This window comes from Lolium rigidum, chromosome 5, assembly GCF_022539505.1.
Source record: "Lolium rigidum isolate FL_2022 chromosome 5, APGP_CSIRO_Lrig_0.1, whole genome shotgun sequence".
Lineage (NCBI taxonomy): Eukaryota > Viridiplantae > Streptophyta > Magnoliopsida > Poales > Poaceae > Lolium > Lolium rigidum.
This window is the reverse complement of record NC_061512.1, coordinates 114,841,221-114,858,191: the sequence shown is the minus strand read 5'-3', so window position 1 is coordinate 114,858,191 and position 16,971 is coordinate 114,841,221. Positions and strand designations below refer to the sequence as shown.

Below are 16,971 nucleotides of genomic sequence, written 5' to 3'. Positions count from 1 at the left end.
TTCTCTTGTTTTTGCTTTGTTTCTTTTCTAAAAACACAAAAAAGACCAAAAATATTTCTGTTGCTTCTCTTTATCATTTGTTTATTTGGTTTCTTGTCCTATTTTGCTTTATTTACTATCGTTAGTTTGCTATGAGAAAATCCAAAAAGATTTTGCTTTGTTTGCCTGTTTCCTTTTGTTCTTGTTTCCAATTCAAAAACACCAAAAATATTTGTTGTTCTTCTTCGGTTTTGTAAAGTTTACTATGGAGTTCAGCGGTCTCCGGTGGTTGGAGCTTGGTTTTCATTTCATATTATTCAAGCCACACAAGTGAAAGGCAATAATGACGATCTACGACAACTCGACTGTGGTGAGAGGCTGGTATGAACTCTATTTATTTTCATTTTTGTACATATACTCATCTATGTGAGCATGCTTAGTTGGTTCATGTGAGGTATATGTCATTTAATGAAAGTCTAGTAGTTCATGATCTCTCATGTTTAGCTCCAATTTATTAATAATGAGTAGCATGTCATAAATATTTTCTTGCATTGTTTTATTCATAGATATGTATGACATTGTCGTATCCTCCTCTGAACAATTCACTTGAATTGACTTGCACATGCTCACGCATGCATATGACTGAAAAACAAAAGTCAATTAAGCCTCGATGATTTACTTTGCTTCAGAGTTCTTGTATCACCTTTATGCCTCCGTTAATTTTATTTTGTCGCAAGCATGATTATGACAATTATTGCTCTCTTGATTGTCGCTTCCCAGTCTATTGCTAGCCTTCACTTGTACTGAGCGAGAATGCTGCTCGTGCTTCCAAACCCCTGAAAACCAAGTTATTCAAAAGTGTCCACCATAAATACATATGCATGGTATTTCAAACCATTCCAAGTAAATTTTCATGTGCTACCTTTAAACCTTCAAAGTACTTCCCAATTTGTGTCAATGTTTTATAGCTCATGAGGAAGTATGTGGTGTTTTATCTTTCAACCTTGTCATTTACTCCTGACGGACTTTCACCAATGGACTAGTGGCACATCCGCTTATCCAATAATTTTGCAAAATGAGTTGGCAACGGGGTAGCCAGCCCCAATTAATTAGCTTTCATTAATAATTCTCTTCACATGTTTTGCCCTGATTTATCAGTAAGCAACTTACTTTGCAAATAGACACTCCTCCAGGGTATGTGAATGTTGGAAGGCACCCGATGATTCGGTTAGCCATGGCTTGTGAAAGCAAAGGTTGGGGGGAGTGTCATCCATAATGAAACTAAAATACATGTGTAAACAAAAGAGAAGAGGGATGATTTACCTTGCTGGTAGAGATAACGTCCTTCATGGGATCCGCTCTTGAAAGTCTGGTTGACGAGGTAGTTAGAGTGCCCACTACCATTCGTTGACAACAACAAACACTTCTCAAAACAATTTTACTTCTGTTTTAAAAATGAAAAGCTCTAGCACATGTTAATCCCTGCTTCCCTCTGCGAAGGGTCAATCTGTTACTTTTATGTTGAGTCACCATCCTTTCTTTAAGAACCTTCTTGAGAGCATAATTGTCATTCTTAGTATAATATGTTTGTCCCAGAATATGATTAATTGTGGTATAACTTTGATGCTTTTATCTTTGATAATCTTTACTTCTAGTCTTTTCATGAAATTCAGAGGTGCCTGGGCATTTATGTTTTGCTATACAAATACGGGCAAACGAGATACCACTTTATCATATCTTTTTATGAGCATTGCAATCCTGTTGATAGACATGTTTCATGATGCTTATTATTAATTTGTTGGTATCTTTTTCATGATTGACATAACTATTAGATGACTTTATTTGCATTTATCTTATCATGAATTGCCTAAGTACTAGTCCATATAATGAGAATATTTACATCATATGAGCAAATGTGTTCGTGAAAGCTCTTTTATCGCACTCAGTTGTTAACTGAATTGCTTGAGGATAAGCAATAAGCTAAGCTTGGGGGGAGTTGATACGTCCAAAACGTATCTACTTTCCCGAACACTTTTGCTATTGTTTTGCTTCTAATTTGTGTATTTTGGATACAACTAACACGGATTAACGCAGTTTTCAGCAGAATTGCCCTGGTGTCTTATTTCTGTGCAGAAAATCAACTTTCAGGAAAATCCCCTGAAATAATTGCAATGGGCCTATTTTCACAGAAGACCTACGGAGCCAGAACATGAGACGGAGGGGGGCCACGAGGGGCGCACACCACATGGCGGCGCGGTGGGCCCCTGGGCTGTGCCGCCCTATGGTGACGCTGCCTCGGCTAGCCCCCGACGCTCTCCTCTGGACTACTTAAAGCCCTTGACCTAAAAATGCACGGGGGGTTCGACCAATTTGCCAGAAGACATCCAGAACTCCGCCGCCGTCGTGAAACCCAATCTCGGGATCAGAAACTTCGTTCTGGCACCCTGCCGGGACTGGAAATTGGAGGAGATCATCGCCATCATCGCCACCGACGCCTCTCCATCAACCATCCATGCTTCCATCATCCATGTGTGAGTAATTCCCCCGCTGTAGGCTGAAGGGGATGGTAGGGATTGGATGAGATTGTTTATGTAATAGCCATAAGATTGTTAGGGCATGGTGCCTAGTATCCGTTGTTGGTACTTTTATGATATTGTTGCAACTTGTGATGATATTCATTGTTTTATGATCTTACCTGCAAGTTGTATACACATATTGCTGTCCGGAACCCGAGGCCCCAAAGTGACAGAAATTGGGACAACCGGAGGGGAAGGCTGTGATATGAGGATCACATGTGTTCACGGAGTGTTAATGCCTTGCTCCGGTACTCTATTAAAAGGAGTACCTTAATTACCGATAGTTTCCCTAGAGGCCCGGCTGCCACCGGCTGGTAGGACAAAAGATGTTGTGCAAGTTTCTCATTGCGAGCACGTACGACTATATACGGAACACATGTCTATGGTTATTTAGTACCTGGATACTGTTTTATTATTATCTGCAAATGCCTAGTCTTGATTATTACATGAGTTATCTTATCCATGCAGCGCCCGTTCATCCATCCCTATGCCTACAGTATTTTAATCATGTTGTTTACTACAATCACTATTGCTGTCTTTATTACACTGCTGCTTGTATTTCACTACTCCTACTGCTATAAAACTGTTGGTACTGATAAACTATTGCGAGCAAGTCTGTTTCCAGGTGCAGCTGAATTGACAACTCCGCTGTTAAGGCTTACAAATATTCTTTGGCTACCCTTGTGTCGAATCAATAAATTGGGTTTTACTTCCCTCGAAGACTGTTGCAATCCCCTATACTTGTGGGTCATCAACCACCGAGACAACAGCTGAACTCCAGCCTCTTCAAAACCAAAAAATGGCATAGTGGACAAGCTTCGTCGTCGCTCGATCAAAAGACATTATGTTTCCACCTTATAGATAGTCTCCGTTCTTAAAACAATATCTTCAACAAGGTCATTGTCAAGCACCACCAATTAAGGTTAGACCTTGAATTTTCACCATGAAAGGTCCTCACTTGTTTACTGTTGCTGCAAAACCCAGAATACCAAGTCGCTCAACATCGCAGAGACTATGAACCTCATTTCCAAAATGAATATCGTAGTTTTGTTCAGGTACAAATATATATCTAGATACATTTTAGTTATAAATATATATATATATATTTAGGTGAAATTTTGACACTTATTTTAAAATAGAAGATTATTAGTTTTGGTCCCACTCCTAGTCTCCCACCAGCAGATTACGTATCACTGGTACTATACAAGGTAAGCCAATAAAATATAGTAAAATGTGGGTTTTAAGGGCAAACCTACTGTGGTAGTCGTACATTGACAATTGACATACGCATCAAAGTCATACAGCCCTGCTCTGTAGTTCGGTGGCTGAAAGGAATTTTTGCAACCACCTAACTGTACGTGTGTGATGATTACGATTTTTTAATGTTCTTTGCTACTCTACTTGCTATGCTAGACGAAGCTTCTTATGAGCAAGTATTGATATTGAAATATTATACGTATAGAATAGTATCACCTAGTCAACCGTGATGCATGTGATGAATCATATGCCGGCCGCACGATCGAAGCTAACCTTGCAGGAAATTTCGTAGGCGACCAAACTCCTTCCTTTGCCAAGCTCTCGACTCTCTGTCCCCCGGTCGGCGAGACGGCCAGGCATGGCAACGGCGATCGTTTATCCTGCTGCTCCCTGTCTTCTAAAACAAATGATGGTAGTTTAAGAAGACAAAGATGGCATCTCAAAAGAAACTTAGCTTTTATGGTCCATGTACATATGAAATTCATCTTCTTTTTTATCTACATAAAACTTCAATGTACCTACAGTCCTCCTATGTTCCTCTTGGGTGCGGGGTTGGATGTGTATGTGGATATGTGTGTGTAAGTGTGTTTACGTCCACGCATGCATGTTTTACGATAATTTATTTTGAAAGGTCGAAGATGGCATACTTTTCCAACAATGTATCAAGAGTTCTGATGGTGCTTTCATTGCCAAAGAAGACACATCTCTAAAGAAACTAGATTGTCACCCGAGTGAGTCTGTTTTCATTACTGACCTTTACAGTTGATGTACACATGAAATTCACCTTTATTTTTTTCTTAATCTTAATAAAATGGTAGTACTCTTACAGTCCTCTTCTCTCGTAAAAACTAATAGATTTGCGGTGAAAGAGGTGCCTAATTTGGGTGAAATGTGGAGACCCACATTTTTAGATACTATGTTCGAATTTACACAATGCAATGTGGAGACCCACATTTTTATGAAGCATAATATAAACACAAGAAACTATGATGTGTTCCTCGAGATCTTGTGTCCATATTTGATATGGAAAGATCGAAACTGCCAACTGCCCCAACCGAAGCGTACCTAGAGTTTTGTGAGTGCCTTTTGTCGCCAAAGAAGGCATCTCAAAGGAATCTAGCTTCTCAATGTGACCGTTTTGGTTTTCCTAACCTTTACAGAAGATGTACACATGGATTTTTCACACTTTTTTATATATTTTATTCCTAATGAAACTGTAGTGCTTATACGCTTCTCCTATTTTCCTGTTGCGTTTGCTGTTGGGTGTGAGTGTGGGCACACATGTGTCTGTGTTTTGCATCTGCGCACAGCGCACATGTGTTTTATTATATTTTTCAGCTAAAGCGTGATTTCTAAAGGTATTTTCGTCGCCAAAGAATACATCTCGAATGAAACTAGCTTTTCATCTGACTGTTTTTGTTTTTCATGTGATCTTTACAGTCGATGTACACATAGAATCCACCTTTTTATTTTTTTTCTTAATCTTAATAAAATGGTAGAGATCCTACGGTCCTCCTATGTTCCTCTTGTCTGTGTTGGGTGTGATTGTGGACACGCAGGTGCGTGAATGTCTGCATCTGTGCACATGTGTTTTACGATAATTTACTTTGAAAGATCTAAGGTGGCATACTTTTCCAGCGAAAGCGTACGTAGGGATCTGAAGGTATTTTGGTCGCCAAAGAATACATCTCGAAACAAACTAGCTTCTCATCTAACAGTTTTTGTTTCCTCTGTGATCTTTATAGTTTATATTTTTTTGCTAATCTTAATTAAATGGTAGTGCTTCTATGGTCCTCCTATGTTTCTCTTACATACATGTGCGGTTGGATGTGATTGTGTGCTTGCATGTGTGTGACTGTGTGAGTGTCTGCATGTATCTACAAACATGTGTTTTACGATAATTTATTTAAAAAAATTCAAGAGGGCGTACTTTTCCAGCGTATGTAGATTTCTGAATGTGTTTTTGTGGCCAAAGAATACATCTCGAAAGAAATCTTAGTCTTTTATTTTCTCTGCGATCTTTACTATGGTTGTAAACATGGAGTTCACCTTTTTTTTTATTTTTCATATAATCTTAATAAAGTGATAGTGCTCCAACGGTCCTCCTCTCTCCTCAAACTTCAAGGACATCCTTGAAAGATTTGTCGTGAAAGAAAGCGCTAGTTTTTTTTACGTTGTTTAATGTTATTGCTTTTTTATATTTTGCACATGCGAGAAGGTTTCAAATTTCTTGATACATATATTCATTTACGCAATGTAATATAGACATACACATTTTTATGAAGCTCAGCATGAACATAAGAAACTATGGCGTGTTTCTCTCTTGTCGATATTTGATCTGGATGGATCGAAACATCCAACCTTTTCCAACAGAAGCGCACCTAGAGTTGTGTGGGCGACTTTTGTCGCCTAAGAAGGCATCTCATAGGAAGTTGGCTTCTCGCCGTGATCGTTTTAATTTTCTAACCTTACATATGGAATTTTTAGAATTTCACTTTTAATTATTTTCTTAATAATCTTATTTAAATGGTGGCGCTTCTGCGGTCCTCCTCTCTCCTAAAAAAGATTAAGAAAACAAACTAACTTCTCCTCTAACTGTTTTTGTTTCCTCTTTACAGTCGATGTACACATGGAATTCACCTTTTTTTCTTAATCTTAATAAACGGTAGTGCTCCTACCGTCCTCCTATGTTCCTCTTAAGTGTGCGGTTGGATGTGATTGTGGCCTTGCATGTATATGAGTGTCTGTATGTATCTACATACATGTGTTTTACGGTAATTTATTTAAAATGATTCAAGAGGATGCACTTTTCCAGCAAAAATATATGTAGAGTTATGAATATGTTTTTGTCGCCAAAGAATACATCTTGAAAAAGATCTAGAGCATCCCCACTCGTTGGCGCTCCCCACGCCCAAATCCGGCGAAATTTTCGTCCGGATTGGATGAAGTTTTGGCGTGGGGAGCGCTAGTTTCCCAGCCGCGTGCCCAGGCGAAGTCGACGATGCGAATTTAAAAAACGGAAACTTGACAAACTTCGGCTAAAATTCGGGTGAATATAGACTAAATTTAATGATATTTAGACTAAAACGGGCGGAGTTCATACATAGAGGCCGAATTCGACTATATTTCGAATTCGGCTAGGGGAATTCAAACGCTAATTTTAAAACACGGCGCTCTACATGCCCATACGGCGGTAGAACACCGTGTAGTCGTCGCCGCCGTCGTCGGAGCCGTCGTCCTCGACCTTCGGCACCTTCGGCTGCGCGGCACGGCTGCTGCTGCCCCGGCCGGCGTCTCCCACCCCGGGGATGGCTTGTACCGGTCGTCGTCGGAGGACTCGAGGTCGACGACGGGGACGGCGGCACGCCGGATGGAGGTGTCGCAGGACGGCGGTACCGCGCGACATCGTCGTTGGCGGTTGGAGCGGCGCGGGCGGCGAGTTGGCGTGCGGCGGCCGGGTCCGGCCGGCCGCCGCTGCTGCCCGCCTCCCGGCGCCGCCGGTCGCGCCCGGCCCGGTCCGAGTGCGGCGTCGTCCGCGCGCTTCTCCTCCTCCATGTCGGCAAGCGACCCGGCGATCGCCTCCGCCATCGCGGCCTCCTCCGCGCGCTTCGCCTCCTCCTCGGCGAGGCGGCTTGCGGCGGCCTCTTTCTTCGTCTTCTTCCGGCCGCTGCGCGCGGCGGAAGGCTGTTCTCGGATGACGAGGGCGCCGCTGCTGCGCCCTGCGGTCGCCGGCGGAGACGCCGGCTCCTTCTTGACGCGCACCGGCGTCGAAGGCGACGTCGCCTCCTCCTCTTCACCGGCGCCAAGGATGACCTTGACGCCGATCCGGAAGACGACGAGCCGGCAGCCATGCGCCGTGGCTGCCGGACGCTTCCCGACGGCGGCTCGCCGATGCCCTCGATGCCGATAGAGGGGGCATCGTGAGCACCGGGGAGTTGCCGCCCTCGATGTGCTCGATGACGGCCTCGAGTGTCCGGCCCGGCGCGCCCCACCACCGTCGGCGGCCCGCGGCGTTGTTGCGCGCGAGCGGAGGCGGCGGGCCGTCGTAGGCCGCCGGCTCCCGCTCCCACCGCCGGAGGAAGTAGGAGTTCCACCGCGTGTAGTTGTCGGGGTGGTGGCGCCGGTCGGCGCGCTCCTCGTCGGTCATCGTCATCCTCGCCTCCTCGATGGCGACGTCGAGGGCATGGCCCCGCGGCGGCGGCGGGATTGGAACGCCGCCGGCACTTAGCCGCCGGCCGCCTCCGGGAGGCCTCGTGTCCGGCGGGCAGGGGTACCCCGCCTGGTGGAGGAGGTGCCCCTCCCACGCGTGGAGAGACCGGCGGGCGAAGCCGTTGTTGGCTGCGCCGTCGTCGTCGTAGAACGCCATCTTGAGAGTAGAGGGAGAATGGAGGGAGAGTGGAGCACGGGGTACGCCTCGCGGCGAGCGGACCGGCGTATATAGGCGTGGCTGGCGCGGGGATTAAATGCCGCGTGGATCGCGGCGAGCTGACCGGCGGCAGCCTTTAGTGCGCGCGGAAGACGATGCGTGCGCGGAAGACGAAGACATTAACTCGCCGCGTGGCCGGCGAATGCATGCGGCGGCGAGGCTTTACAGCGCGCGGAAGACGACGACATTAACTCGCCGCGTGGCCGGCGAATGCGGACCGGCGGCGAGGCTTTTACGGCGCGCGGAAGACGATGCGATGAGGACGACGATCGGTTTCTCTCGCCGACAAGTTGGGGCCACCGGACGCGCGGAAGTTTCCTCGCCGTTTCGCGCGCTTCGTTTCGTCCGGAGTCCCCGAGCGCTCCCGGGGGCCGGGGGCGTGGGATCGCCGGATGAATTTAGGCCCAAATCCGGACGAAAACGAGGAACCGGGGGCGCGACTGGGCCGAATTTCGCCGTCCGGATGGAAAAAACGCTCGCCGGGGGCCTGTTCGGGGGGACGAGTGGAGATGCTCTAACTATTTTATTTTCTCTGCGATCTTTACTATGGATGTAAACATGGAATTCACCTTTTTATTTTTATTTGTTTCTTACAATCGTAAGAAAGTGGTAGAGCTCCTATGGTCCTCCAGTCTCCTAAAACTTCAAGGACATCCTTAAAAGATTTGTTGTGAAGGAAATCACTAGTTTTGTCTACATTATTTGATGATATAGTATTTTTTTTCCTATTTTGCACCGACGACATGGCTTCAAATTTTGAGATACATATATTCGTTTACGCAATGTAATAGGGACATCCACACTTTTATGAAGCACGCCATGAACATAAGAAACTATGGCGTGTTTCTCTCTTGTCGATATTTGATCTGGAAGGATCGAAACTGCCAACCTTTCCAGCAGAAGTGCAACTAGAGTTATGTGCTTTTGTCGCCTAAGAAGCCATCTCGGAGGAAGTTAGCTTCTCACTATAGCCGTTTAAGTTTTCTAATCTTGACGGTACATATGAAATTTTCGGAATTCACTTATTAATTTATTTTCTTCATAATCTTAATTAAATGGTAGCGTTTGTGCGGTCCTCGTCTCTCCTAAAAAAGATATATAATTATCTAAAAAAAGATAAGATTAAGAACGTAATTGCTCACCGTACATAAACGGCGGGAAAGTGCTGCAACGTGTGACAATTGTGTCGGATACATCAAATCTTGCCTCGAACGCGTATTGCTGAAGGATTTGGAAAGGGATCTTGCATCTGCAATTCATAGCACTCGGCACTGAGCGGTCAGGAGCTACCCTGCTGTAGCCCTCCTCTGACTCTGCTCTCTCTACTTCTCTACTCTTCAGTGTATAGCTCAGACTACATAAATACTGCCCATGTGTTCTTCTTCCCCAACTACTACTATTCCTTAATTGCAAACCCTTCTCTCTCTCACCAGATCTTCCGCAACCACTTTCTCCCTCCATCGCTCTACGCAGGGCATGGAGCCCTCGAGTCCATCGAGCTGATTCACGGCATTGCTCGCCCCGTCTGTTTGGTCCGATGGGCAAGAAAGGCGCCCTCACCGCCGTCTTCTCCAGGTCCAAGTCCAACAAGTCCGGCGTCGACTCGCCGCCATGGCCGTGGCCATCCTGCGGGGACCCGCAGACCGACTCCTTCCGCGCCGGCGGGGAGCCCTGCGCCTCGGCAGCCAGTGGCAGCAGCATGGGCAGCAGGTGCGGGCCTGTCGCCTCGAGGCACCGCAAGCTGGTCGGTGCTGCCGGCGGCGGCGAGATGTACAAGACGGTCAACTCCGTCTACTTCGACCCCGACGGCGGGGAGTCGTGCTCCGGCCTCAAGGCGGGTGAGGATGACGGGGATGAGTGGGTGGTGGTGGAGGACGACGGCCTCCCGACGGCCACCGCTGCGTGCGCCGAGGAGGACTTGCCGGAGGCCGTAATCCGCAGCCTCAGCCGGACTACATTGTCCACCCACCGCTTCTTCTTCGACCAGGACCGGCCGGCGACCAACTCCATACTGCCCGCGGCCTCCTCGCCGGCCGGCAGCGCGCCACCTGAGGAGGAGGAGGAGGAGGACAAACCGGCGGCGCTGTCCGAGAAGGAGAAGCAGCCGGGACCAGGAGACGGTGGCAAGTCGCTGGTGGCGGAGGAGAGCGTGGCGGTGGCGGTGGAGTCCGCGGACCCGCACCAGGACTTCCTGGCGTCCATGGAGGAGATGGTGGCCGCGCACGGGCTGCGCGGCTGGGACGCGCTGGAGGAGCTGCTGGTGTGGTACCTCCGGGTCAACGCCAAGCGCCACCACCCGCTCATCGTCAGCGCCTTCGTCGACCTGCTCCTCCGCCTCACCACCGGCACTCCGTCCGCAACCTCGACGACGGTGACTACGTCGAGCAGCAGCACTAGCACCGGTAGCAGCGCGAGTATCGGCAGCAGCACGAGCACGAGCACAAGCACTACCGCTAGCACCGGTAGCAACGTGATCACCACAGCAGCAGCAGCAGCGGGGCAATGCCGTGGCGGGAAGGAAGCTTCCGCGTCTTGCTCGTCGTCTTCTTCTTCGTGCGTCCCGTCTGGCTTCGGCGAGGCAGGCCGTGGAGAAGGCTAGCCGTCCCGTCGACTCATCGTCGTAATCAAATCGATAATTGATCGATACTAGCTAGTAATCTGCATGCATGTGATTATTTTGTTTCTAGACTTGACTTCGGATTAATTAAGAAAACAAGCAATTAACCGATGGAGTTTGGCCATGGATGAGTGCTAGTCTATTTTCTCTTGGATGATGGTCGAGGTTAGTGGTTAGTGATAGCACTAGGAGTTACTTTAGAGTATGCGTTTCTCTTTGATTTGTGCATGTTCTTCGTAAAGATCACATGGCTAGCAAGCTGACTTACAAAATAATAATAGTAATAAAATCCACCTTGATAATGCTAATGATAATGATTCGGAGCATATGAATATGCCAAAATCGGATCGGTCACCGACGTGGATCTGGTTTCGTCGATCTCGATGACACGAACTAGCAATGCATAGTAGCTTGCGTGCACAGTGCTGCACAGTGCGTGGAAAGCCACGATTTCGGCGAGAAACGGACGCCAGCCAGTGACCACCATGACGAGCCGTCGTCGTCTTCGTGAGCCACACCGATCGAGAGGGACTATACAACCCAGATTCAATGCGAGCCGGGGATGAGTCCTCTCTCCCTGGCCCCTGCTTCAATGCGTGCGTGCGTGTACACATGACCCTGCACGCCTGCACTGCACACTGCATCTCCCCGTCATCTTAATAATGTTTTTGTTTTCTATTGGTAACTCCTAGGTGAGCTTCGCCTTCGTCAAAACACACATTTTTCGTTCTTTCAACAAATTCTCAAAATAGATGCATATGTGTATGATTGAGTATAAATCGAACAGACAATAAGTTGCTATTTTAGCCAGAACGCGGCGATTCTAGAAGAGTAAAAGTCATGGTTAGTAATTAAACTTGTCCGCAAACTGAGCTTGGCTCTGGTGGTTAGGTTCCAACCAGCCCATCCAGGTTCAAGTTCTAGACTTGGCATGAGTATTTTCATTTACCTGAATTAATTTCAGGATTTATCGGAGCTGTGCTTTTAATGGTAGGTGACGTGTCCGTCAACAGCGAAGCGCCAATAGTGACTTCGTCAACCTCAAGATATGCTGGCTCGGTCCCTCGGAGGTGCTCATCGGGTAGGGTGTACGTGCGTGTTTGTGAGCGTCTGCGTTGTACTGTGTTCTCAAAACAAAATTAAAGTTGTCCGCATATTGTACTATTCGAATAGGGGAATTCACGATCATTGTCGTGACCCCCATACGGCGTCCGGCGCCTTACTGTATGGGAGGTACCGGCGCGTAACCCCTAAATAGGGGGACACCGACTCCCAACCGCATCCCCCAAATGCCCACCCCAAATTTTAAACTTAAAAAGATACGTCGATCAGATTTCGCGCCGACAAAAGGATCAATGTCTCGACGAACACATCGTTGCAAATCGCAGCATAAAAATGTCTAGCGGACGAAAAAATAAGGCACGCTTGCCGGCCGGCATTAGATAACAGCGAGGAGACGTTGCCCTGGCTGCCGCTCCACGCGGCGGGGACGAACGGATGCGCAGGAGTATGGGGCGCTGCCATGGCAGCGGCCCGCTCCATATGTGCAGCTTGCTTCGCCGCCGCTGTCGTAGCCCTCTTCGCCTCCCTCGAGCGCGGCTAGCGTTCTCCACCGAGCGTCGCTGGATATCGAACGCCCACTCTGTGTTGGTCATTCCCTCCGGGCGCTCCTTGGCGCTGGATGCTCACGCCTTCTTCTTCGCGGGAGCAGGCTTGGCGGCGAGGGCGTCCGTGCGTGGAGCGACGTACTGCCTTGTCTTCATGGTTGGACGACAGAGCAAGGCCATGGCTTGCATGGGGGAAATGGCGGGAATTGGAGCCGAGGGAGAAGGGGAACGAGGTGATATGGCGCCAATAATGACAGGAAAGTTAATTTTTTGGGGGAAACTAGCCCTGTCTCGTCGACAGAGCTATCCCGCGCTTGCTTTTAGCACCATCCGGCGCCCCCGATAGCCTCCCGCCGGATTGGGTTCAGCCTAGGGGCGCCGGATGAAACTACACGTCGCGCCGGCGTGAAAACAATTTTGGGGCGTGCGACTGGGAGAGTATTTTGGTGTCGGCGCCCCTATTTTCGTTTTGGGGGCTATAGGGAGAGCGAGCGGAGATGCTATGAAAACTCGCGAAAATGCCACCTACAGTCATGACAGACACCTGCACTACGTATTTGATGACGTGGACAATGATGGCCCACCTAGCATCGAGTGTTCGCTTGAACCGGCTTTTTTTTGTAGGGTAGCCTCTAGCATTTGTAAGTGCATTCCAACAGCGATGGGCCCAAGTGTGGTGGGGTGTTTTTACAAAAAAAAAAAAACAGCATAAAAGCATCTTTAGCGGATACCCCATCCAACCGAACCACATAGTGCGGATGTGGTTAACTACATCGGCCTTTTTCGCGTGAAGAGCAGAATCGACCGAACATATCCCCATCAAACCGCAAACATGTTTAGTTGATTTTGGCGTGAGACATTCAAACCAGTTCATCTGAGTTCATTTACAAGATTTGCAAAAGAGGAACTAGAGGTTCCCAAAAACTACATTAGCTAGCCCGAGATCCGTACTGATAAGGATCAATGTGATTTAATAGGATTTTTTCTGTTGGAGATGTGAAACAGATGATCATTAAGGTTTTCTGATCATGGAAATTTATGTTCTTTAACAATGGAGTCATGTCATTGGATGAATGATATGATGAACACATACCCAACATAAGTATTGCAATAATATAGATCCAGTCACAAAGTTCATCATTGCAATTAATAGAAAAATGTTATAACATACTCCTAAGACTGTGAGAGCATATCTAACCACTATCATCGGAGGTTGGTTTGAATGCATTAACCGGCACACCTTAATAGGGTGAGCATAAAGGTATTGCTTAGGTGTTCTAAAGGAGTATGTTGAGGCGTATGCATCAACATAGGGATCTGTCCATCTGCGTGATGGATAGGTACTCTGGACCCACTCAGTGAGATTACATTTACGAAGCTTGCAAGCATGTGATTAGGTCACGAGAATGTAATATCACAGGAACGAGTAAATGTGTTTTGTCGGTAATAAGATCAAACTAGGTATGGAGATATCGAAGATCAGATCTCGGACAAATCAAGTATCGTGTGACAAAGGGAATAAGACTCGACGTTTAAGGTTCAATCGATAAGGTTTTTCATGGAAAGCATAGGGACCATTATGGGTTTCCAGGGTCATTGATAGAAGAGATGTCTCGATCATGACTAAGCATTCCTGAACCATAGGGTGGCACGCTTAAGGTTTTTTGATTCTTAGGGTATGATTCGAGATCATCGGAGAAATAATTGAGAACTTCAGAATTGTTCCGGAGAGGTATCGGAAAAGTTTTGGTGTCGATGAATTGTTTGGAGACTTAAATAATGTGTTTTTAGTATTTAATTAAATTAATTAAATATTCAAGGGGAATTAATATAGGCTAACCCCTAATGGGCCACTAATGGGCAGCCCATTAGGGGGCGGCCAAACCCCAATGGAGGGGGCCAGCGGCCCATGTGGTGTCGCCCGCCACCAAACCCTAGGTGGGGCGGCTGGCCAAAGGGGGGCACACCTGGTGGAGGTGCTACCTCCTCCCCCACCTCTATATAAGGAGGTGGTAGCCCCTCCTCTCATTCCCACCCCCTCGGCTTTTTCTTCTCTCCCTCACTCTCCCTCACGCATGGTTCCAAAATATTGGAGCGTGCATGTGGGGTTTGAGATATCCACCACACGCACAACGTCTTGCTCTTGGATCCTCGGTCCGGATCTTTCTTCTTCTATTGCTACACTAGATCGGAGCCCGAGGGACGTCGTCTTCATCGTACGCGTGTAGAACTACGGAAGTTCTGCCAGTTGTAGCACTCCACCGATGTACGTCTGCACGACCTTGATGTCGGTGTCAGCGTACGACTACATCAACAACGTTCGTTGGAACGTAACACGTTGGGTCTTCAAGGATATGAACACCGAAATTTCTTCGTTACCTTAGATTTGCATAGTATAGATCTTGGCTATATCGTTCTCATTGGTCGGATTTTTTTTTTGTCTTTTGCTACGAAAACTTTTATTTTTGGCCCAATCTTTCATGACGAACCAAATAAACAACATATAGATTATTCAATCAATCAAAGATTAATCGCAAAACTCAAAGACTTCGTATGTTGGAATTGATCGGAATCAACTCTCACGCATAGCAAAACATCAAATCCTCAAGATCAGCAAGCAAACACAACAATATGTGCCCCCAAACATTGGGACTTTTCAGGTATAATTCTTATGTCAAAAATTCAACCAAACATACATATGGAGGCTGTCAAAACCCTTTATAGGGTGATTTCAAACGCTAACTTGGTCAGGATAGGTCCCAAGTCAACTTAATAGCCCAAATGGTTGAACTAAAAATGTATTTGCTCAGGGGTGAGCGGTACCCTCATGACTTCAAAGGGCCACGGGACATCGAAATATATGAGCCATCGCACGATGTTGAGGTGTGGATCGACACATACACGAGGGTGATGGGAATAACCAGGCACACAATCGCCACCCGCTACCTCCCACTCATGATGGAAGGGGCGATTCGCCAATGGATCAACACCCTCCCACCAAACAACATCGACTCGTGAAAGGAGATGCGGGAAGCCTCCATCAAAAACTTTGATGGCTCCTACAGGTGTGCCACCACCATCAAGGATCTCGAGCTCTGTGTTCAAGACCCTCGCAAGTCGACCCGCCGATGGGTCCAGACCTAGCAGGATCTGTGGATCAACGCCTCTACCATCAACACAGATATGGCGATCCAGTGCTTTAAAACAACGTCCCATTGCAAGCCACTCGTCGCTACAAGAACATCCTCACCATTTCCGACCCGAGACACTGACAACGAGTTGGGCGGAAGGCGGAGTCGTCGACATGCCCGCAACGATGGTAGGCACGATGACTTCCTATCCATCTGAGGCAAACGCTGCAGTGATGGCGGCTCCAAGCTAGTCGCCAACTCTAGTTACGATCAGCGCGACCCCAAAAATAGTCGCCGCGACGACCGCGGCCTTCGCACAAGCACTCTAGGGAAGAAGTTCTCAGCCGTACGCCTGCCCGACTCACTTTGTGTCTATCGTAGCAAGAAAGGGCGACCTGCCGCCCATACCGCTGCAGATTGTTACTCACTCAAGGAGATCGAGAAGGCTAGGCGCGCCAAGGAAGGCGCCAACGCTGACCATGACAAAAATAAGGACAAACCAACCAATGACGGTTTCGATCATTCAGTTCGCTTACTCCACACCTTCGTTGGAGTCGACACCAAGCGCGAGAAGAAATTTCTCAATCGTGTTCTCGTTGTCAACACCGTAGTCGCTGATGTCCCTCGGTGGCTAGACTGGTCAGAGCAAAGCATCACCTGGAGCCACGACGATCACGCACCTAGGCCGAGTCGACCTGGTTGCAAACCCCAAGGTCGCTGACTATTGGCTCTCCAATACGTTGATGGATGGAGGAAGCTCCATCAACATCATGTACTACGAGACTTTCCAGTGACTGCAGCTCTGGAGTTGCGCATCGAGCAGACCGCCGTCACCTTCCAATATGTCGATGAATGGAGGAAGCTCCATCAAATTTTATGCCATGCCACTAGGCAGTTTCCTCTATTGATTTTATCTTTGTCGCACCATAATAGAAGTGCAAAGAAAAATGTGGCAAACTGTAAACTCCCCCGGCCAAAACAAGGCATTTAGCCACTTGTTGAAATCTCTAGCAACCAGACTGGAGGATCATAAACAAGCAGGTGATTAATTGATCGTGATGCAATCACATGCTTTACCAGGATCAGTCGTCTAGCGAGGGGATTAGTCCTCTTTGCGCGCGATGGAGGCATAACAGCCAGTGTTCGATCTAACATTAGCTGGCATTGCGTTTTCTTCAGCGGCCGCAGAGCAAGCTGGAGTCCAAGGCTTGATAGGGAAATTTTGAACTTTACATCCAGGCAGCCTCTTAACCCTCCTCTTACCATGGCTTGATTCTCTTATCATAGTCGCTGACGAGGCATCAGAAAGTTAATTTGTATGCAAGATGCTTCCCCGAAGACATATAAGATGGCGGTGTAAGAATTGCTAGATCGTCTA

At 47.5% G+C, this 16,971-nt stretch overlaps 1 protein-coding gene across 1 annotated transcript; it reads left to right on the top strand.

The window, feature by feature from the left end:
• Positions 1 to 9,775: 9,775 nt before the first annotated feature.
• On the top strand, positions 9,776 to 10,837 carry LOC124656289 (transcription repressor OFP13-like). The gene has a single exon (XM_047195064.1). It carries the CDS (start codon positions 9,776 to 9,778, stop codon positions 10,835 to 10,837), a length of 1,062 nt encoding a protein of 353 aa, XP_047051020.1.
• Positions 10,838 to 16,971: the final 6,134 nt, after the last annotated feature.

What these genes read in the sequence shown, in the direction of transcription:
- LOC124656289 (XM_047195064.1), top strand. Translation starts at nt 9,776, where the DNA reads ATGGGCAAGAAAGGCGCCCTCACCGCCGTCTTCTCCAGGTCCAAGTCC.